General features: G+C 41.9%; 1 protein-coding gene across 1 annotated transcript in view; it reads left to right on the top strand.

Annotated features, from left to right (window-relative positions):
* Positions 1–25,006, top strand: part of b4galnt4a (beta-1,4-N-acetyl-galactosaminyl transferase 4a) — a 471,729-nt gene that overhangs the window by 374,042 nt on the left and 72,681 nt on the right. Inside the window, 1 exon segment of the mRNA XM_029668828.2 lies at positions 20,384–20,462. Coding sequence (XP_029524688.2) covers positions 20,384–20,462 — 79 coding nt within the window.

A 25,006-nucleotide genomic window follows, 5' to 3' on the forward strand; every position in this document is an offset into this window, starting at 1 on the left:
TATATTCTACATAAGCCCCCAAAGACAAATTGTGTAAAAAATGTTTTGCCATAGTTACACCAAACTAGTAAGAAGTGATGTAGTATATTGCTCAATGTTATACACATTTTTGTGACCTGACTTAAAAAAATGTTTTGTCACAGATGAGGCAGAAATGTTCAGCTGCCCCTTTAAGGGTGGGAGGTAACCGTGACAACGAGGTCACCCAAGCTGCTCTAATCATTGTGACAGTGTAGCTAGTGGTCAATGTGCCTTTGCTAGCACCCTTACAAAAATGTACTAAGGTGCTACTATGGTACTTTCACTTATACCATAGTATATAGTCTGAATCATGGAAATGTAGCATGGTTTTTGATTTTAGTCTTGAAGTATAATTACCATGGTATTGCATCTTTTATACCATGGTAAAGTATAAGTATGATAATTGTGCATTACAATGGCAGTACGTTGGTTGGTATTATGTTACTGTCAAAAAGTAGTAATACGTTCTATATTAATAGTACATTTTTTTTGCTCATGTTTGGGTTCCCTGTGTTTCCATCCAAAAATGTGTGAGAATGTGAAATATATGGTAGTCTTTGGCATTTTGTAATGATTGATTTATAGTCAAGGGGTGTTATGCTTGCCGCGGCCTGCAGAGGGAGCCTTGTGCTAGCCAAACCTTATCTTTACAGTGAGCGAGTTCTAAAACAGAGGATATGAAACACCAAGTTAAGTGGAGTGTAATGATATTATTGTTGTAATTTTTTACAAGGTTTTGATAGTTTAATTAATTTATAAAAGTCAGTTAGCATAGAAGCTAAAGTAGGCTAACATTAGCTCCAGGCAGCAGGTAGCCTGAAGAGCACAGCGCCAGTAACAGAAAGGTCGATATTTCGAATCTCAGAACTGACTAGTTGAAAAATATGTCGATGTGCCCTTGAGCAAGGCACTTAACCTTAATTGCACCTTCAAGTTTGAGTTTCAATTTAATTGTCGCGAATGGTTTTACAGCAAAGGAGTATAAAAAACAACATTGAACATATAAAATCCACATGGATCACAATAAGACAGTTATAGTGAATACAATGATCTAGCTAGCACATCAAGTCATAGGGCTGACAACAATCAATACAAATATATACAGAGAACGACAGCAGCAGAACAAAAATACAGCAAGCCAAAGTTGCTTAAAATAATTATTAATCAGTAAAGTGCTCTGTACATTTTACATGCTGACCAGACCGGACACATCAAGTGTGCGAGCATTGCAAAATAAATGTACACATTTGTTATTCAATCATTGCACCCACACTGCTCCTGCGCGACAGGGAGCGTCTGCATGGCCAGGTGCTAAAATAGAAGTTGGTTCTATTTGTGACGCTCAACGCACTGCAAGTCCTCCCTCTCAAAACTCCTCATTGGTTTTTAGGAGTATATACCCACGTGGGTGATTGAAAGATGAACTTACATCCACACTCCAGTCAGTTGTAGTAATGCACTGTAAAGTTGGTTGCCAACCGCCATATAAAGTCCAAATAAGAAAAAGAAGCCTGAAGGAAGGAGGAGAGATGAGGAGAGATGAGGAGAAACATATTTGGTTTACCGTTTTATCTGTGGATTAATTGTCAGAGTAGAGGACCTTGTGCATTTCAGGTAAAATAACAACCCAATGTTTATTTCCCAGGACAAATTAGCTAAAATTGCCATACATGTTTAACGCTTTTCGACCTGTCCCCAAATGAATATAATTGGTCCCGAGTTTGTTTTGATATTTGCGTGTCCCGATCGTGTCTGGTGAAGGGGTACAAAATCAACATGCGTCTCGTTAACAACATATCTTCAATGTGCTGACAAAAACAAACAAACATCTTAAGCTCTGGTTAAGAGCATCTGCTAAATGACTAAAATGTAAATGTAGGCTATCCTAGTCATGGCGACAGAGGACTCCAACAAATAGAAATATTGTAATTTGTTGAGGTTAGGGATATGTTGAGAATGACACGATGAAAATGTATTTATGAGATAAGATGATAATTAATAGCTTTTTACAAATTCTTTTAGAGTTTTTTGGCTATTTAGAAATGTAGAATAGTAGCATTGTCAGTTGTAAATAATGTATATAGCCAAGAAGCTTTAGTAGACTTTCGAATAAATTAGACCAACATTTATGCCTGTGCGCAGCGCTTCTAAAAGTTCATGTTCAACACTTGAAACACAGTGTGCAGAGCTCCCCAGCCAGGCACTGTTGCTGCGCATTGCACAAGGTAGGATATATATTATAGTATTCATAGTTCTTTGTATGATTAGCTACCCGCTGTGAAACAAAACAAAATAAACACTTTGCTATAAATGTGGTCATTCTTGACTTGCTTTTATTAGGGATATGTTGAGAATGACATGATGCAAATGCCATGGTATTTTCCTGCCATGAAAGAGTAGGACAATGAAAAAAAATACCATGGTAGTATCATGTTTTTTTGGTCATTACCATGATATTTTCCTGCCACGGTAGTGACCAAAAAAACATCATAGTACATCATGTTATTTGCATCATGTCATTCTCAACATATCCCTAACAAAAGCAAGTTACAATGAGTCCTCTATCGCCATGACTATGACAGGCTATGTTATATTCATGTGTAAACATACTGAATTATAATTGGATGCATTTTACCGCCGTATCATACTTTGCTGTGATTGGTTAAGACCACCCAAATGGTTAGGTCATGGTCAGTTGATCATGGTTTGAGATACGTGAACATAAAAGTTATAGCTAGCTAATAAAGAGTTACGTTAAGAAATATCCTGTAGTACTGCATTTTATTCTTTTGTACAAAGCGTGCAAAACAAGACAGACTAGCTTGACTGGAGCTAACGTTAGCCGACGTTAGCTTCTATGCTCATTTTTTTTATAAATAAATTAAACTATCAATTCAAAACGTCATAAAAATTACAACAATAATATCCATTACACTCCACTTAACTTGGTGTTTCAATATCATCTGCTTTATAACTCGTTCACCGTAAAGATAAGGTTTAAAATAATTTGGCTAGCGTGAGTCTCCTTTCTGCGGGCCGCGGCAAAGCACAACACTTCTTGACCATAAATAAATCCTTACAAAATGCCAAAGACTAGGCTACCATATATCTCACATTCTCCCACATTTTTGGTTGGCAACAAAGGGAACCCAAACGTCATAGAAAAATAATGAAAATATCATTACACTCCTCTTAACTTGGTGTTTCATATCCTCATCTTTATAACTTGCTCACCGTGATGATAAGGTTTAAAATAATTAGTTTTATATGGTGCTTCTCTCTTCCGTTTTAAGTTGGCTCTCTCATTAGGTGTGCACAACTCCAGGATTTTTGGAGTCGAATCTGACTCCGACTTCTGATGTTGAAGTCGAAGGAGTCGACTCTTGCTCTGAAACGGCTGCGTGTAGCCTACACGTACACACTATCTCATTTCATTTTTTACAAACTGTCCCCTATAATTCTTATGCCGGAAGCCTGGATTGAAGTATTTTATTCTGGGCATGAAGATATTTCAACGTCATGTTTAGCCGATAATAGGTTACACTTATAACTCATGCTTGGCTGCCAAATGTATAGGTGTCCTCATAATATTTAAATTGGAAGAAGTGTGATCATAATCATTATTTTAGTGATCCACGGTAAACGTGCCTCCTAATAAAAATGCCTACCATCCTGCTGATTTGAGCTGCTGAACAGTATTTGCACTTGAGCGTTTATGAATGAGAAAGTGAACCAAAAGTTTACCTCAGTGTGGAATCAAGGATGCCCTGCTTTGTGATTTATTGCCTTGAAATCAACAGCCAGGGTTTCATTAAATAATCTATACACAATCATTTGTATTGCACATTTAGACATAATTAAACTTACACATTTGGGTCCTGAGTGGCGCAGTGGTCAAAAGCACTGGATCGCAGTGCTCAGGTGCCACTACAGCCTGGAGTTCGATCCAAGGCTGTGTCACAGCCTGCCGTAACTGGGAGCCCGATAGGACGATGGACAATTGGTCTAGCACCATCCGGGGAAAGGGAGTGTTTGGCCAGGGGGCATTCCTTGGCTCATTGTGATTTAGCGACTCATTATGGCAGGACCGGGAGCCTGCAAGCTGACTTTAGTCATCAGTCAAACGGTGTTTCCACCGACAACATTTGGTGTGGCTGACTTCTGGAATACGCGACCAGTGTGATAAGAGGCCAGGCAAATCATATTTTGGAGGCCATTGGAGAGTTGCAGTGATGAGCCAAGGTCATAATTCGGGTAGAAAATGGGATTAAAACATATGCTTGTGGCCATACCACCCTGTCTGATCTTGCTAGCTAAGCAGGGTCAGGCCTGGTTAGTACTTGGATGGGAGACCATCTGGGAATAGCAGATGCTGTAAGCTACATCACTATGAAAGATGTGTGTGTTCAGTCTTTGCTCTGATGTGTGTAGAATAGCTTAAGGTAGACTACTCATTGATAGCCCCTACTTTAGTGAACTTGCGAAACATTGCAAGCCAAGAAATTATGAGATATAGGCTATAGGCTACGAAATTCATGCTCAGAGAAGCACAGTGCAAAGATATATTTCTAAGATAGCTGCTGGGATGATGTAAATACAACTAGGTTGCGTAACAACTTCAATGGATATTCCAACCCTGAGCCTCGGCCTGCTCTGATCTTGCTGATCAAAAAAATGTTTTGTGTGCTGCTTAACCAATGACTGCGGTGTGTAGGGCTACAGCGGCAGTTCAGGAGGAGAGTCAAAGGTTTCTTCCATTCTGTTCAGTTTTAGAAGGAGAGTGCGAATAAGAGGACCGGAGGTCAACTTCGATAGCTTGCTACTACTATAGTTGATTTTATTAAAAATAATATGTTTCTTGCCCATGATGTATTTCTCAGAGTTATTGAGAGTTATTGACCTCACAATAAGCCAGATTCGAGTGACTTAGACTGTGGTGCTGAAACTTGGAGCAGCAGCCTTGGAGCAATCAATCCACAATTAATCGGAAAGGAACCCTCGTGCTGAAAGTAGGAACATTTGTGTTGGAGCCTCTATCTTCCTATTTAAGAAATAAGAGGCAGGCTTACCTGTTTGACAGACGAAATGAGGCTATAGGCTGCTATATCCAGAGATTTGTCGGTCAATTCCTCCACCCACCATGCCTACCTTTATTAAAGAAAATGTAAAAAAAAAAATGCACAGCTCTACCCCTTGTTAGCATAAGATTTTGAAGAAAATTAAACCAATTATATAAAGTGATCTATAACAGCGCCTTGGTCCGCTATGCTTTATGCTAGAAACAATCTGTAATAAACCCAGGAAAGACATGACTCCTATGCACATGGGGATGTCATTGTTTCATGACATTCAGAGGCTGACTTTGCTTGGGAAATAATCCAATTCTGTAAAGTTGCATGAAATGTTAATAAAAAGCAATTTTTCTCAGACTTGCAAATACGATGACATATTCTTGCAATGCCTTTACTATTAAGGAGATCTTTCCACCCTTACTCTTGTCCACAATTGTCTGCGAACCCAGAACTTTCTGGCCCGCAGCCCTGTGCACTATCAAAATCCCTGCGTTGCCATGTAATGTTTACAGGATGAAGACCAGTTTCTAAAACTGCATATCTAAGGCTCTGGTCTGTCTAAGAAGTGAGGGGAAACAGTAGACCTGTTTTCTGCTCTGTTTTTAATTATTATTTGTGTATAGGGGAGGATCACTTTTTTTTAAGCGTTCAGGGAGGGTTTAGGTCAAATATATTTTGCTGAAGGGAGGGCCCATTTTCATTTCAGAGTGGTCCGTTTTTCTCCATGTAATCCTTATTATTAATAACTAACTCCTTTACTGACAAACTAGCATCATCAATAGTAGCATAATGCCTCTGACTTTATCAGAAACTCATATATACCCATAATGGTATATAAATTGGATGACTTTCCCGGAAATATTTGTATCGGTTTTTATTCAACAGATAAAGCACCGATATTATATACATAGACTGAACAAATAAATACGTGTGCTCGTTTGTGGTAATTCTTTGAATTTTTCAATGGTTTCTTGAAGAGAGTGGTATGTGCTACTCATTGACCATTACTCAGCCCTAAGTCACGACGTGAGAGAGGACGCATAGTGGTTTGATGGTGAGTAGCTTGCCACCGCCAGCGACAGCGTAAATAATCAAAAGTACACTTCACCAAGCAAGCAACCCTGTCCTCATCACATTCTCACGTAGTTAACGTTAGCTGGCTAGCTAGCCAGCAAGGTAGTTAACCAAGCTAGCTAGCTGGCAATCTGAGTTATTTAAGTGTGAACACTGGGCTCATCCTTGAAACTAAAATAACACTGTTACTGTCTGGGCTTATTATGTTAGTTAGTTTTCCAAACTATGCAATCCGCAAGACAGTTGGCATAGATCTACCATTCAAGCCATGTGCTTGCATTAATTGTTTGCTAGATTGTTGGCTAGCTAGCTAGCTAAATTAGAACGTTTGTGACTAAAACCAGTGTGGCATTTTCCTGCATGAACGGTTTGTCATCAGCGCATGCCATTTGCAGTTGAAATATATAGCCAATACATTTAGTTTTGAATAACAGTGTAATTTACATTATGGTTTCAGTAAGAAAACACTGTCGTAATGAACAGCTAGCGTATTGTAGTTATTACAAACTATCATTGCAAGGTTGACAAAGTGGTTTATTTACATGACCTTTACTGTTGTAAAGCACTGTAGTGAATCTACTCAATATATATGCTGATGCTAACACCTTGTGGTGATATTACGAACTGCACGTTACTGCATTTCAATGCATAGGTTGTTAACCTGCGAGCAGAGCACAAAGTTGATTTAATTCAGCCCTTCTTGGTTATTAGTGTGCTTGTGGTGCATCAGCACGAACACATCTGCATTCTTATTCAATGCCATAGATAGACAAATCTTTATGTAGTGAGCAGCATGTGTGTTTGCACTTGCACATGCCAATATGCATGAATCCACTAAATTCACACTAGCCTCCTTTACCCTCAGACCTATCTCTATCCATTCAAGGTAATTGGGTTCATGCAGAATTTGAATAAAGCTGTAGCCTGAAAGCCCGAATGAGGCTTTGAGTGAAACTCTGCTTTCCTCCCCTCAGGCATGTTACTGTAGCATCTGTTTAACAGAATGATGAGAAAGAGGTTAGCGGAGAACGAGGCTTCGCCGAGTGTATTAACTGTATAATTTGAAATGGAGATGACATTGAGGCAAAAGTGAAACACTGTGAAAGACTATAAAACAGCCATGAATTATCTGATTGGAGCTTATGCATTTTAATATGACAGCAGCGCTGTCAGCTAAGGGTTTGGCTTAGAGGAGGACAGGAACAATCAGAGGAGAGGATTCTGAACATTCTAAGATTATCTAAAGGGATATAGTTTTTCTTTAATGATCAGTGTAGGTTATTTTAAATGATTCAATGAAGATCCATGAAAGGTCATTACCGGTACATACATGTCTCTCTCTATCTCTCTTTCTCACTCCCTCTCTCTCTAACACATAAGCACACAAACACCCACCCGACACCTCCGCCGACAGCTCGAGGTCAGGAGGAATGGAGAAAATGTCAGCCCCTTTCTGCAGTTCAACAGAAAGCCGCTCCTCCTGGACCAAATGCCAGCTGTGACATCAAACACAACCTGGATCTGATCTCAGACGTGCCTTTTTCCCCAACCCAAATGGCAAAGATCACCGCCTGCCATTTTAATATCGATCAGCACCTCTCAGGGTGAAACAGTCATTGAGGGAGTCACTTCCAATCCCATGCATACAGAACCACGTGCGCATGGACACAAGCATACACACACACACAAGCAGACATGGAGGCACACGCGCCCTCAACTGACTCAAAAAATAAAATGTCTGTTAAGTAAAAATGTCTGTTTGATTTCTCGTTAGTGAGGGGGGTTTGTAGTAAGGTTATAGGAGAGTTGAGAGAGAGGAGACAAGGCAGGTGATCTATCACTAGAGCAGGCTCAGACAGGAGTTATGTGAAATGTCAGACAGCACCTGTGTGTGTGGGTGGCAGAGTGAGTCAGACACCTCAACCACCAGCTCACCAAACATAGACAGGAAATTAAATGTTTCCTTGGAAAATAGAAAACCACTCTTTTCGCTGTTATTTAGGATAATTTATTACACACACACACACAAACAGTTCAGAGTATGTTAATTTATCTAGGGTTGGCAGGTAGCCTAGTGGTTAGAGCATTGGACTAGTAACCGAAAGGTTGCTAGATCAAATCCCCGAGCCCACAAAGTACAAATTCTGCCCCTGAACAAGGCAGTTAACTCACTGTTCCTAGGCTGTCAAACCGGACACCAGCCTTAATGAGGTTTGTTTGTATTGCGTTGTGTTACGCTGGTGTTGTATATGTTCAAACCGGACACCAGTCTTAAGTAGGAATGAGGTATGATTGCATTGTGTTACATTTGTATTGTATTGTTGCTGTATTTGGTGGTTTAGTTTCACGAGAGCACTTTAATGTATACATTGTCACAGCATTGCAGAAACGTTCTATTCATGAGGGACTCCGGAGTGACCGTATACTGTATCTCACTGACACGCGCGCACACACACACACAGGCAAGACACACACAGAGACAGACAGACAAATACGTTCAAAGACAAGAATGACTGGCATAGATGGGTTGGTTGTTCAGCAACAAAGCTGACGCATGCACAACTATGGGTCAAAACAGACAGGGTTGGCTTGGATTTTTGACAACATGTAAACTATATTCTCTAATATTGAAAACATAAATATATATGCACAATGAGCACTTGCCTCTTAAATACCTTGTTACAGTTGTTGGTTAGCTACAGTAGTAGCTAGTGAATTATTCAGTCAAAACACCTCAAAGCAAGACATGACATCAAGAATATGATACAATTAGCTGAAAAGAGCCACCTACGATTCCCTACATGGCAGGTTTTTGTCATTGTTGTTTGCTAACTGGCCATCCAGATGCAACATGGCAATGTCATCGTCCCCCTCCAATGAACGTCATTCTCTGTCCATGTGATTGCGATTACCAGGAACAGATACACGTCTGCAAATGTTCACACACACGGGTAATGCCACTTATATGTGTGCATGCATACACATGCACAAGCATGCACACGTACATAGTGCCTTCAGAAAGTATTCATACCCCTAAACTTATTGTATATTTTGTGTTACAGCCTGAATTCATGTAATTTTTTTATCTCACCCATCTACACAGAATACCCCATAATGACAAAGTGGAAACATGTTTTTGGAACACAACTTTGCTACGACGCTCCAAATTGAGCTCAGGCGCATCACATTTTCTTTGATCATCCTTGAGACGTCACTACAACTTGATAGAAGTCCACCTGTGGCCAGTTAAATTGTTTGGACGTGATTTCGAAAAGAAACACAGCTGTCTATATAAGGTGCGAGAGTGCATGCCAGAGCAAAAACTATACCACGAAGTCCAAGAAACTGTCCGTAGATCTCTTCAGATTGTGATGAGGCATACAGCTGGGGAGGTGACCAAGAACCCAATTACCACTCTGACAGAACTACAAAGTTCCTTGACTGATATGGGATAACCTGCCAGAAGAACACCAGTCTTTACAGTGAAGAGGAGACTCCGGGATGCAGGCATTCTAGGCAGTGTTCCTCTGTCCAGTGTCTGTGTTCTTTTGCCCATCTTTAATCTCCGCCTTATCTCAGCTCACTGGTCACGATAACAACACCCACCCGTAGCATGCGCTCCATGTGTAACTCTGTGTTGTTGTTTGTGTCGCACTGCTTTGCTTTATCTTGAACAGGTCGCAGTTGTAAATGAGAACTTACCTGGTTAAATAAAGGTGAAATAAATTTAAAAAATCATGTTTAATACAATTTTTTATTGGTCAGTCTGACATATGGCTTTTTCTTTGCACGTATGCCTAGAAGGCCAGCATTCCGGAGTTGCCTCTTCACTGTTGACGTTGAGACTGGTGTTTTGCGGTTACTATTTAATGAAGCTGCCAGTTGAGGACTTGTGAGGCATCAGTTTCTCAAACTAGACACTCTAATGTACTTGTCCTCTTAATAAGTTGTGCACCGGGGCCTCCCACTCCTCTTTATATCCTGGTTAGGGCCAGTTTGCGCTGTTTTGTGAAGAGAGTAGTACACAGCGTTGTATGAGATCTTCAGTTTCTTGGCAATTTCTCGAATGAAATAGTCTTAATTTCTCAGAACAAGAATAGACTGAGTTTCAGAAGAAAGTGCTTTGTTTCTGGCCATTTTGAGCTTGTAATCGAACCCACAAATGTTGATGCTCCAGATAGTCAACTAGTCTAAAGAAGGCCAGGTTTATTGCTTATTTAATCAGAACAACAGTTTCCAGCTGAGCTAACATAATTGAAAAAGGGTTTTCTAATGATCAATTAGCCTTTTAAAATGAAAAACTTTGATTATGGTTGCTGATAATGGGCCTCTGTACGCCTATGTAGATATTCCATTAAAAATCTGATGTTTCCAGCTATAATAGTCATTTACAACATTAACAATGTCTACACTGTATTTCTGATCAATTTGAAGTTATTTTAATGGACAAAAAATGTGATTTCCTTTTAAAAACAAGGACATTTCTAAGTGACCTTAAACTTTTGAATGGTCGTGTATATTTTGGGATTGGAAGTGACACACACAATTACATTGATGGAAGCTACAATCTATCTGCAATATTAAAGTTGATCTACCCCCCAAAAATGACAAAATAATAAGTAAAAAAATGATAATAAAAAAAATAGCAACATATGGCTCAGCCTGTCAGTGCGGATGCTGCCAGATCATGGTCAGGGATGATCAACTTTAATATTGCAGATAGATTGTAGCATCCATCAATGTAATTGTGTGTGTTGTAGAAGGATGATACAGCACAAAGTCCCAGCGGATGGTGGCTGTATTACACCCAGTCAGACGTTTCTGTCTGTCTGGATGGTGATGTGTCACTTATTCTTATGAAGGACTTGGCAGATTTTTAAAAAATAATAATTTTATTTCACCTTTATTTAACCAGGTAGGCTAGTTGAGAACAAGTTCTCATTTGCAATTGCGTCCTGGCCAAGATAAAGCAAAGCAGTTCGATACATACAACAACACAGAGATTCTCATGGGATAAAAAAACATAGTCAATAATACAGTATAAAAATCTATATACAGCATGTGCAAATAAGGTTGGATGAGAGAGGTAAAGGCAATAAATAGGCCATGGTGACGAAGTAATTACAATATAGCACTTAAACACTGGAATGGTAGGGTAGAAGATGAATGTGAAAGTAGAGATACTGGGGTACAAAGGAGCAAGATGAATAAATAAATACAGTATGTGAATGAGGTAAATTGTATGGGATGTTTACAGATGAGCTATGTACAGGTGCAGTGATCTGTGAGCTGCTTTGACAGCTGGTGCTTAAAGCTGGTGCTTAAAGCTAGCTTCAGATATTTTTGCAGTTTGTTCCAGTTACTTGAAGGAGAGGCGGACAAAGGAAGAATTGGCTTTGGGGGTGACCAGTGAGATACAGTGCCTTGCGAAAGTATTCGGCCCCCTTGAACTTTGCGACCTTTTGCCACATTTCAGGCTTCAAACATAAAGATATAAAACTGTATTTTTTGTGAAGAATCAACACCAAGTGGGACACAATCATGAAGTGGAACGACATTTATTGGATATTTCAAACTTTTTTTTAACAAATCAAAAACTGAAAAATTATTCAGCCTCTTTACTTTCAGTGCAGCAAACTCTCTCCAGAAGTTCAGTGAGGATCTCTGAATGATCCAATGTTGACCTAAATGACTAATGATGATAAATACAATCCACCTGTGTGTAATCAAGTCTCCGTATAAATGCACCTGCACTGTGATAGTCTCAGAGGTCCGTTAAAAGCACAGAGAGCATCATGAAGAACAAGGAACACACCAGGCAGGTCCGAGATACTGTTGTGAAGAAGTTTAAAGCCGGATTTGGATACAAAAAGATTTCCCAAGCTTTAAACATCCCAAGGAGCACTGTGCAAGTGATAATATTGAAATGGAAGGAGTATCAGACCACTGGAAATCTACCAAGACCTGGCCGTCCCTCTAAACTTTCAGCTCATACAAGGAGAAGACTGATCAGAGATGCAGCCAAGAGGCCCATGATCACTCTGAATGAACTGCAGAGATCTACAGCTGAGGTGGGAGACTCTGTCCATAGGACAACAATCAGTTGTATATTGCACAAATCTGGCCTTTATGGAAGAGTGGCAAGAAGGAAGCCATTTCTTAAAGATATCCATAAAAAGTGTCATTTAAAGTTTGCCACAAGCCACCTGGGAGACACACCAAACATGTGGAAGAAGGTGCTCTGGTCAGATGAAACCAAAATTGAACTTTTTGGCAACAATGCAAAACGTTATGTTTGGCGTAAAAGCAACACAGCTCATCACCCTGAACACACCATCCCCACTGTCAAACATGGTGGTGGCAGCATCATGGTTTGGGCCTGCTTTTCTTCAGCAGGGACAGGGAAGATGGTTAAAATTGATGGGAAGATGGATGGAGCCAAATACAGGACCATTCTGGAAGAAAACCTGATGGAGTCTGCAATAGACCTGAGACTGGGACGGAGATTTGTCTTCCAACAAGAAAATGCTCCAAAACATAAAGCAAAATCTACAATGGAATGGTTCAAAAATAAACATATCCAGGTGTTAGAATGGTCAAAGTCCAGACCTGAATCCAATCGAGAATCTGTGGAAAGAACTGAAAACTGCTGTTCACAAATGCTCTCCATCCAACCTCACTGAGCTCGAGCTGTTTTGCAAGGAGGAATGGGAAAAAATGTCAGTCTCTCGATGTGCAAAACTGATAGACACCCCAAGCGACTTACAGCTGTAATCGCAGCAAAAGGTGGCGCTACAAAGTATTAACTTAAGGGGGCTGAATAATTTTGCACGCCCAATTTTTCAGTTTTTGATTCGTTAAAAAAGTTTTAAAAAATATCCAATAAATGTCGTTCCACTTCATGATTGTGTCCCACTTGTTGATTCTTCACAAAAAAATAAAGATATAAAACTGTATGTTTGAAGCCTGAAATGTGGCAAAAGGTCGCAAAGTTCAAGGGGGCCGAATACTTTCGCAAGGCACTGTATACTTGCTGGAGTGCGTGCTATGGGTGGGTGCTGTTATGGTGACGAGTGAGCTGAGATAAGGCGGGACTTTACCTATCAGTAGATGACCTGGAGCCAGTGGGTTTGGTGACGGTTATGAAGCGAGGGCCAGCCAACGAGAGCACACAGGTCGCAGTGGTGGGTAGTGTATATGGTGCTTTGGTGACAAAACGGAGGCTATTTTGTAAATGACATCGCCAAAGTCGAGGATTAGTAGGATGGTCAGTTTTACGTGGGTATGTTTGGCAGCATGAGTGAAGGATGCTTTGTTGCCAAATAGGAAGCCGATTCTAGATCTAATTTTTGATTGGAGATGTTTATTAATGTGAGTCTGGAAGGGGAGTTTACAGTCTAACCAGACAACTAGGTATTTGTAGTTGTCCACATATTCTAAGTCAGAACCGTCCAGAGTAGTGATGCTGGACGGGCGGGCAGGTGTGGGCAGCAAACGGTTGAAGAGCATGCATTTCGTTTTACTTGCTTTTAAGAGCTGTTGGAGGCCACGGAAGGAGAGTTGTATGGCAATGAAGCTCATCTGGAGGTTTGTTAACACAGTGTCCAAAGAAGGGCCAGAAGTATACAGAATGGTGTCGTCTGTGTAGAGGTGGATCAAAGAATCACCTGCAGCGAGAGCGACATCCTTGATGTATACAGAGAAGAGAGTCGGCCCGAGAATTGAACCATGTGGCACCCCCATAGAGACTGCCAGAGGTCCGGACAACAGGCAGATGAGCTAACTCAACCAGTCAGCAGCCGGTAAACCAGTTAATGACAATCAATAATGGTGAGGTTAATGTAAGAACTAGAATACACCCTACAGTAATTACTATCACTACCGATGGTAAAGTTCTTACATTTTGATTATACGACCGGGGCTCGAATCGAAGCCTGGAAAATGTAACTTCATAAATACAGTGAGATTTTGTTTCAATGGAGGATTAAAGTACTATCAAAGTAATTTATGTTTTTTTACTTTGCAGAGCAGACTGGCTGCTTACCGCCAGTTCACCCTATGAGCACAAGGGAAACTTGGAAGAGGTGTACGACGCATCATCCCTTCGTGTGTGGTCTCTTCTATTAGGCTCGCATACCCAGATTCAAGTGGCATCTACATAGGGTTTGAGCCACAGGAGATTAGTGGCACCTTAATTGGAGAGGACGGGCTGGTGGTAAAGGCTGGAGTGGAATTGGTTGAATGGTTTCAAATAGATCAAACTATTTTGGTTTCCATGTGTTTGATGCCATTTCATTTGCTCTGTTCCTTCCTTTATTATGAGCCATCCTCCCCTCAGCAGCCTCCACTGCTTTGAGCGTTAATAAAACAAGTCAATTGGATCTAGCCTCTACTACCAAATACAATGACTATACATGGAGTTTGTTTTACCTCCCGAGTGGTGCAGTGGTCTAAGGCACTGCATCTCAATGCAAGAGGTGTGACTACTGTCCCTAGTTCAAATCCAAGCTCTATCACATCTGGCTGTGATTGGAAGTCCCATAGAGGGTGCACAATTGGCCTGGCATTGTCCGGGTTTGGCTGGGGTAGGACGTCATTGTAAATAAGAATCTGTTCTTAACTGACTTGCTTAGTTAAATTAAGGTTACATTTAAAAAACAAAATTGTGCATTATGTAAAAACACGTTATGTCAAAAAGCTAGACAATCTTACCTGCTCAAATTATTAATAACATTCCCATACATTTTGTATATTATAATTCTAAGACAAGGTTTCTAAAAATATTATACGTTCGCTTAGTCGACTATAACAACAGGTTCAAGTGTAACCAGAGAAACTAGCTTGGAAGATAAAACTGCTTTGAACACGCACCACTGGCCTGGTTGCTAGAGTGGTGACTTCATCTAGTTTAGGCTACTATCTAGTGGAAAGCAATGGTAACTACACTGAGCAGCTAGTTGAAGATCTTAATTAAGACACTCAAGTTGTCACTTTGTTTGACAAAAAGCATACATTGCAAAGGTAAGTAGTGCAGAAATGCGGTCAGATATTCAGCAGGAACCAGAAGGTTTGGGTGCATAAGTGTTGATATTTATTTACAGTCTTCAAGTACTGGTATCCAGTAAAGATATTTACAAAGACAAACTGGATTAATAGACTTACCGGTGATTAAAAAAAGAAAAAACTGAGCCTCAAGCAGGCTTGCCCTGTTTTACCTTAGCTAGCTAGACAGGTTGGGGCTCACCAGGCTAAAGCAGCATCCTCAGTCAATTTTCCAAAACAGGGCCTTCCTGGAACGTACCATAAATCATTATAACACTCAACACTGGCTAATACACACACATGTAATTATGTAAAAGTACCACATAACATAATAGCGATCGAGACTTCTATACTGTGATTCCCTCTGTGGACGGGTGTATCTTTGGATTCAAACTTAAATGGCCTGCTCCTTCTCCATTTTCTGAACCCTAGCCCGCTCCCCCAAAGTGACTGCTTTTCTTTATCTTCAGGCACTCAGGAGGGTCTGCTGGGATGGTCCTACAACAAGATAGCAGATGAGCTCCCATCTAACCGACCTTCCCCATCCATACTGTTGAACAGTGGGCTATGTGCATACTATATAATATGTGATGGCTGTTTAATGATATTATGGATATTGCCAAGTTCCACTTTTTATCTTTGTGGGTCATTGTGATGCATAACACATGTATCTAAGGTGGAACTAACAAAACCAGGTAGCTAGCTAGTAACACTTGTTGACAGCTAATGTTACTGGCTAACATTAGCCGCTGCAGGCTAAAACAAATCTATTTCAGCATAACTAGCTAAGTTTACCTTCACTGACTCGCACCGCATCCTCCGTTCATTCCTTGACACTGAAGTCACTGATGCTGTCGATGATGGTCGGTCCTTAACCCTCGAAGTTGAAGATGTAGGGGAAAATGGAGGGTTTCAATGTGTAACTTATTTCCATTCAGAAACTTCCGCTTGCGACATCAAAAGTGCCCTTCGAAATGAAGTCGTCCTCTGCGAAGTGCTTGCTGCAGACCCTGCCTTGAGCTGGCACATCCTTCAGGACCTGGAGCCACTTTTTCCCATCATTGTGGGTCCCTGTGTAGCCGATGATTGTTTACACAAGGATTGTTTTTGTAGCAATTAGTACAGCCTGGAACTATATTTCACTTTTGAATTACTTGTTGCAATCTTCGTTGTGCGCTGCTCACTCTTCTATTCACTCTCCGCGGTCACACAAGGGGGGTGCCACCGAGAAATTTGTGGCCTGGTATTTTATCCAAAACTCAATACCACAGACAATTTGGTCACTCCTACCAATGATGCTTTAGTGTCAGACATTACTATGGCAATTTAAGATGGCGCTGAGCATAGGTCAATAGAATACTAGTATTAAGAGCTAATGATGTGTAGCAGCCAGTACCGGGGCGTTCCTCTCTATCTCACCCAGCATATTTTGGCCAAATAGATGAGATGTGTTTTTGATTAGTCTCATCACAAGGTGGGGCCAGTATGTTTGCATCTGCCTGTGTGTGTTTTAGTGAGCATACTGTTTATTGGGACTACACACAGGACAATATCAGGGCTCACGATTGGCACTGCGGTCTAAGGCACTGCATCTCAGTACTAGCCGGAAAGTAGAGCATTGCAGAAGTCTAACCTAGAAGTGACAAAAGCATGGATTAATTTTTCTACATTTTTGGACAGAAAGTGTCTGATTTTTTTAAATGTTACGCAGATGGAAAAAAGCTGTCATTGAAACAGTCTTGATATGTTCGTCAAAAGAGTGATCAGGGTCCAGAGTAACGCCGAGGTCCTTCACAGAACTTGTCGTGTAGACCAAATTTGGTTTTCCAATCTGTCGAAAAGAATGTGGTGATCGATGGTATCAAAGCAGTCTAGGAGCACGAGGACAGATGCAGAGCCTCGGTCTGACGCCATTAAAAGATCATTTACCACCTTCACAAGTGCAGTCTCAGTGCTATGATGGGGTTTAAAACAAGACTGAAGCATTTTGTGTATATTGTTTGTCTTCAGGTAAGGCAGTGAGTTGCTGGACAACAGCTTTTTCTCAAATGTTTGAGAGGAATGGGAGATTCGATATATCCGATTTAGTTTTTATATTTTCTGGGTCAAGGTTTGGCTTTTTCAAGAGAGGCTTTATTACTGCCACTTTTAGTGAGTTTGGTACACATCCGGTGGATAGAGAGCAGTTTATTATGTTCAACATAGGAGGGCCAAGCACTGGAAGCAGCTCTTTCAGTAGTTTAGTTGGAATAGGGTCCAGTATGCAGCTTGAAGGTTTAGAGGCCATGATTATTTTCATCAGTGTCAAGAGATATAGTACTATATTCTTGAGTGTCTCCCTTGATCCTTGGTCCTGGCAGAGTTGTGCAGACTCAGGACAACTGAGCTTTGGAGGACTACGCAGATTTAAAGAGGAGTCCATAATTTGCTTTCTAATGATCATGATCTTTTCCTCAAAGAAGTTCATGAATTTATCACTGCTGAAGTGAAAGCCATCCTCTCTTGGGGAATGCTGCTGTTTTAGTTAGCTTTGCGACAGTATCAAAAATGCATGTTGGATGGTTCTTATTTTCCTCAATGAAGTTGGAAAAATAGGATGATCGAGCAGCAGTGAGGGCTCTTCGATACTGCACGGTACGGTCTTTCCAAGCTTGTCGGAACACTTCTATTTTGGCGTAGCTCCATTTCTGTTCCAGATTTCTGGAAGCTTGCTTCATAGCTCGGGTATTTCCTGTATACAAGGGAGCTAGTTTCTTATGACAACTGTTTTTGTTTTTAGGGGTGCGTCTGCATCTAGGGTATTGCGCAAGGTTAAATTGGGTTCCTCAGTTAGGTGGTTAACTTATTTTTGTCCTTGGGTAGGCGAGGGGGGGAGTCTGGAAGGGCATCTAGGAATCTTTGAGTTGTCCTAGAATTTATAGCACGGCTTCTGATGATCCTTGGTTGGGGTCTGAGCAGATTATTTGTTGCGATTGCAAACTTAATAAAATAGTGGACTGATAGTCCAGGATTATGAGGAAAAACATTAAGATTCACAACATTTATTCCACGGCACAAAACTAGGTCTAGAGTATGACTGTGGCAGTGAGTAGGTCCGGAGACATGTTGTACAAAACCCACTGAGTCGATGATGGCTCCGAAAGCCTTTTGGAGTGGGTCTGTGGACTTTTCCATGTGAATATTAAAGTCACCAAAAATGTTAATATTATCTGCCATGACTACAAGGTCTGATAGGAATTCAGGGAACTCAGTGAGGAATTCTGTATATGACCCAGGAGGCCTGTAAACAGTAGCTATAAAAAGTGATTGAGTAGGCTGCATAGATTTCATTATTTATTTATTTTTGTAAATTGACATTTGCTATCGTAAATAATAGCAACACCTCCGCCTTTGCGGGATGCATGGTGGATATGGTCGCTAGTGTAACCAGGAGGTTAGGCCTCATTTATCACAGGAAATTCATCAGGTTTAAGGCATGTTTCAGTCAGGCCAATCACATCAAGATTATGATCAGTGATTAGTTCATTGACTATAACTGACTTGGAAGTGAGGGATCTAACATTAAGTAGCCCTATTTTGAGATGTGCGGTAACACAATCTCTTTCAATAATGGCAGGAATGGAAGAGGTCTTTATTCCAGTGAGATTGCTAGAGCGAACACCGCCATGTTTAGTTTTGTCCAACCTAGGTCGAGGCACAGACATGGTCTCAATGGGGATAGCTGAGCTGACTACACTGAGTGTGCTAGTGGCAGACTCCACTAAGCTGGCAGGCTGGCTAACAGCCTGGTGCCTGGCCTGCACCTTATCTCAATGTGGAGCTTGGGGAGTTAGAGCCCTGTCTATGTTTGTAGATAAGATGAGAGCACCCCTCCAGCTAGGATGGAGTCCGTCACTCCTCAACAGGCCAGGCTTGGTCCTGTTTGTGGGTGAGTCCCAGAAAGAGGGCCAATTATCTACAAATTCTATCTTTTGGGAGGGGCAGAAAACAGTTTTCAACCAGTGATAGAGTTGTGACACTCTGCTGTGGAACTCATTCCCCCCCCCCCTTAACTGGGAGGGGGCCAGAGGCAATTACTCAATGCCGACACATCTTTCTAGCTGATTTACACGCTGAAGCAATCTTGGTGACCTCTGACTGTTTCATCCTAACATCCTTGGTGCTGACGTGGATAACAATATCCCTATACTCTCTACACTCGCCAGTTTGGCTTTAGCCAGCACCATCTTCAGATTAGCCTTAACATCGGTAGCCCTGCCCCCGGGTAAACAGTGTATGATCGCTGGATGATTCGTTTTAAGTCTAATACTGCGGGTAATGGAGTCACCAATGACTAGGGTTTTCAATTTGTCAGAGCTAATGGTGGGAGGCGTCGGCATCTCAGACCCCGCAAAAGGAGGAGTAGAGAGTAGAGTAGAGACTCCCGACTCGCTGCTTAATGGGGAGAACTGGTTGAATGTTTCTGTCAGCTGAATGAGCGACACCGGTTGAGCATTCCTACAGCATTTCCTTCCAGAAACCATGAGAAAATTGTCCAACTGCGGGGACTGAGCGAGGGGATTTATACTACTGTATGTACTTACTAGTTGCACAGATGCTGTTTCATCCTTTCCTACACTTAAATTACCCTTGCCTAACGATTGCGTCTGAAACTGGGCTTGTACCACAGCTATCCTCGCCATAAGGCGATCGTTCTCCTGTATATTATGAGTACAGCTACTGCAATTAGAAGGCATCATGTTAATGTTACTACTTAGCTTCAGCTGGTGGAGGTCCTGACGAACCACGTCCAGATAAAGCGTCCGGTGTGAAAAAGTTGAATAAAAAATTCAAGCAAGGGAAAAAAATAAATGCATAAACGGTAATTAAAAAGTAAAAACAGTCAAATTGGCAGGTAGCAAAGTAAGGTTAGCAAACAAAACACACAGCAGCACGCAAACAAGTCCACAAGTTGTGACCGGAAATTCTAAGTGTATGTAAACTTCCGACTTGACTTGTAAGTAGTCTTGGGTTCCTCAGCATTAACATTCACTGTAGCCTCAATTTCCAGCTTTCCAGCTCAATCTCCTCGCAGCTCATGAGGTGGAAAAATAACATCTGGCAAATGTTTTAAATCCTAATTGTAATTTAACATTTTCTCCCTCTCCCCTCTCGCTCTCTCTACCTCTCTCTAGCCTTATCTCATCCAGACGGTACTACTTTGAGATCCTTCACAAGCAGGATGACAAGGGGTCAGACCACGTGGAGGTTGGGGTAAGTCCATACAACTTTATTCATTTATGGGGGGCTAGGCTACTAGCTGAAGTTGTACGAAACTACTGAACTAGACCCTGTGTAAGTGCACTCTAAACTCACTCAATACTGGGTCTCTGTCCCTCTCTCTCACCCTTCCCCCCCCTCCCTCTCTCTCTTGCTGTCTATTTACATTTCAATTTAAGGGCTTTATTGGCATAGGAAACATATGTTAACATTGCCAAAGCAAGTGAAGTAGATAATAAACAAAATCCCTTCCCACTGCATGCAGACAGGTGGGCAGGGTACAGGGAGGGAACAGGCTACGTTTGAAGTGGAGGAATGCTGAGAGAGCGAGAGACAGAGAGATGCTCATGTCATACGTTCACACATTGTTGTTGCCTCGGTCTGGAGCCAAGTTGAGTTGCTTATTCACTCCTGAGTTCACTAATATTCCATCTAATATTTCTGGAAAATTTGGGGAAAGTTACCAGAATTTTGCAACCCTAGTTAGGACTTTGAGTATAACTATTGCATCTGTCCCTCTAACTCTCTTTCTCTCCTTTTCCCCCTCTCACATTTTCACTCCTACAGTTGTTTTGCAAACTAAATGTTCACTCTTTATGTAATGGAGAGAGCTAACTTAAGGGTAAAGTTTCAGAAAGTACTCCACACACCTGGTGTGTGTGTGTGTGTGTGTGTGTGTGTGTGTGTGTGTGTGTGTGACTGGGTAAGCTGGGCTCTTGATAATACATGGTGTGGTGTGGTCTCTGATAATGTGCTTTATTATCTCACATTGGATTCATTTTTCCCCCCAAACTATCCAGAGGGACTATCCCTGCCACTCTTCATCTCCCTCTCTCTACATACATATACTGTATGGATGTATTTCTCTATCTCTTCTCTCATCTCCCACCCTCACCCTCTCTCCTACTCTATCTCTCTATTTCATGCCTCCTCTCTCTCTCCCTCACCCTCACACCCTCTCTCTCTCTCTTACCATTCCTATACAGTAACACTGTCTGTCTATTCTGGGATGCTCCACTGCCTACTTCCAGAGACATAGACCTAAGTGGGCTGTATTGTCAAATCAAATGTATTCGTCACATGCTTTGTAAACAAAAGGTATAGATTAACATTGAAATGCTTACTTACGGGTAATTTTCCAACTATGTATAGTCAAAGATAAAGATAACAAATACAATGAAACACAAATAGTGACAAGGAATAAATACACAGTGAATAATGAATAAAAATAATCAGTAAAAATATCATGGCTATATACAGGGAGTACCAGTACCGAGTTGATGTGCAGGTATAGGAGGTAATTGAGGTAGCTACAGTGCATCTAGAAGATACAGTGCATTCGGAAAGTATTCAGACCCCTTCCCTTTCTACATTATGTTAAGTTACAGCCTTATTCTAAAATGGATTAAATAAAAACATTTTCTCATCAATCTACACACAATACCCCTTAATAACAAAACAAAAAAACATTTTTTAAAATTTAAAACAGAAGTACCTTATTTACATAAGTATTAAGTTCCCTTTGCTGTGAGACTCAAAATTGACTCTGTTGTGTAGCGGAGAGGGCTGGTGGTTTCTTCTCCTTCATGCCGACTCAATGTTTCCATTGATCATCCTTGAGATGTTTCTACAACTGGATTGGAGACCACCTGTGGCAAATTCAATTGATTGGACATGATTTGGAAAGTCGCACTCCTGTTTATATAAGGTCCCACAGTTGACAGTGCATGCCAGAGCAAAAATCAAGCCATGAGGTCGAAGGAATTGTCAGTAGACCTCAGAGACAGGTTTGTGTCGAGGCACAGATCTGGGGAAGGGTACCAAAACATTTCTGCAGCATTGAAGGTCCACAGTGGACTCCATCATTCTTAAATGGAAGTAGTTTGGAACCACCAAGACTCTTCCTAGAGCTGGCCAAACTGAGCAATCGGGAGAGAAGGGTCTGTCAGCTCTGTCAGAGCTCCAGAGTTCCTCTGTGGAGATGGGAGAACATTCCAGAAGGACAACCAATCAGGCCTTTATGGTAGAGTGGAAACCTGGCACCGTCCCTGTGGTAATTCATGGTGGTGGTAGCATCATCCTGTGGTGATGTTTTTCAGCGGCAGGGACTGGGAGACTAGTCAGGATCAAGGAAAGATGTACAGAGCAAAGTACAGTTAGATCCTTAATGTAAACCTGTTCCAGAGCACTCAGGACTCAGACTGGGGGCGAAGGTTCACCTTCCAACAGGACAACTACCCTACGCACACTGCCAAGACAACGCAGCAGTGGCTTCGGGACAAGTCTCTGAATTTCTTTGAGTGGCCCAGCCAGAGCCCAGACTTGAACCGGATCAAACATCTCTTGCAGTGGCTATTTTAGCATGTAATTCTTGGTGGGGCAAAAAAAGAAAGTGGGATACATGCCAGCAAAGCCACTACACAACACTATACAATATATTAATTGCACTATAATGGTGACAAACAGTGCCCACAAAATGTTAGGGCCTACATAAAGCCATCCCAACATCTTACCACTGCTATACCTAGCTTTAAGTGGAGCCTTGTCAGCCTCATTTACTGTCTTTTAAAAACATAGCTGATACGTCTGACTTGCTTAAACAAATGTGGTTTCTCATGAAATGTACAAACTATGGCATAAGGGGATGACAAGCGGATAAGAGGCAATCCATAATTTTGATTAAGACATTAATTAGCAAGCCAGACTGGACATTGTCAATATAACTATTTGTTTCGCACTTTTGAAATGTACAGCGACAGAATTCAGAACATGGGCCGTTCTTACAGTGTTCTGCCTGTGAAAATAGCTGTGCAGCGACGCTCCCCATCCAACCTGACAGAGCTTGAGAGGATCTGCAGAGAAGCATGGGAGAAACTCCCCAAATACAGTTGTGCCAAGCTTGTCGCATCATACCCAAGAAGACTCAAGGCTGTAATCGCTGCCAAAGGTGCTTCAACAAGGTATTGAGTAAAGCCTCTGAATACTTACATTTTGTATTTTTAATACACTGTATTTTTAAACACTGAAGCCACTCAGGGGTGTGTGCTCAGTCCCCTCCTGTACTCCCTGTCCAACCACGACTGCAACGCCATCATTAAGTTTGCAGATGACACAACAGTGGTAGGCCTGATCACCGACAACAAGACAACCTATGGGAAGGAGGTCAGAGACCTGGCCAGTTGCTGCCAGAATAACAACCTATCCCTCAACGTAACCAAGACTAAGGAGATGATTGTGGACTACAGGAAAAGGAGGACCGAGCACACCCCCATTCTCATCGACGGGGCAGTAGTGGAGCAAGTTGAGAGCTTCAAGCTCCTTGGTGTCTACATCACCAACAAACTAGAATGGTCCAAACATACCAAGACAGTCGTGAAGAGGGTACAACCAAGCCTATTTCCCCTCAGGAAACTAAAAAGATTTGGCATGGGTCCTCAGATCCTCAAAAGGTTCCACAGCTGCAACATCGAGAGCATCCTGACTGCTTTTATCACTGGTATGCCTGGTATGGGAACTGCTCGGCCTCCGACCGCATGGCACTACAGAGGGTAGTGCGTACGGCCCAGTACATCACTGGGGCTAAGCTGCCTGCCATATTGGACCTCTACATCAGGCGGTGTCAGAGGAAGGCCCTAAAAATGGTCAAAGACCCCAGCCACCCTAGTCATAAACTGTTCTCTCTACTACTGCTGCATGGCAAGTGGTGCCGGAGTGCCAAGTCTAGGACCAAAGCCGCACTGCTTCTTAACACAGCGCATATCCAACCCGGAAACCAGCCGCACCAATGTGTTGGAGGAAACACTGTGCACCTGGCGACCTTGTGCACTGCGCCCGGCCAGCCACAAGAGTCGCTGGTGCGTGATGAAACAAGGATATTCCTACCGGCAAAGCCCTCCCTAACCTGGACGAAGCTAGGCCAATTGTGTGTCACCCCACGGACCTCCCGGTCGCGGCCGGTTACGACAGAGCCTGGGCGGGAACACAGGGTCTCTGGTGGCACAGCTGGCACTGCAGTACAGCGCCCTCAACCACTGCGCCACCCGGGAGGTCCTTAAGTATAACTTTTGACTGACGCCTTAAATGAGAGACTGGCAAGAACAGCGGGAACATTTCCCTAGTCAGCACAATTATTGGTGCAATGCACCTTTAGTGTTGCTCTGTGTTACCCAGTGGGGTGAGGTGTGCAACCCCCCATTCCCCCTCCTCCCTTACCCATGGGCTAGGTCAGTCTTCTGTGCGTGGCCATCCCGTGCCCCCTGCCCTTGTTCCTTGAACTTCGCGCGCCCACCACTGTTTCAGTGGATACAGCTGGAGAACTGCAAGGCAATCCCATTGTGCGTCACTCTGGAGCCATGACCAATATGACCAATATATATTGTCCTGCTAATAACAGGGTTAATAATATATCTGTGACAATATCCACGGTGCTTTTTTATCATTCTAAATGTATAATAATAATAATAGCTTTGTTTACAATATAACAATATTTTGGAGATTATTTAGTTTTCAAATAATGTAAAATAAGCGAGAAAAGGCCA

Source organism: Oncorhynchus nerka, linkage group LG9a (assembly GCF_034236695.1).
Source record: "Oncorhynchus nerka isolate Pitt River linkage group LG9a, Oner_Uvic_2.0, whole genome shotgun sequence".
NCBI classification, from domain to species: Eukaryota; Metazoa; Chordata; class Actinopteri; order Salmoniformes; family Salmonidae; genus Oncorhynchus; species Oncorhynchus nerka.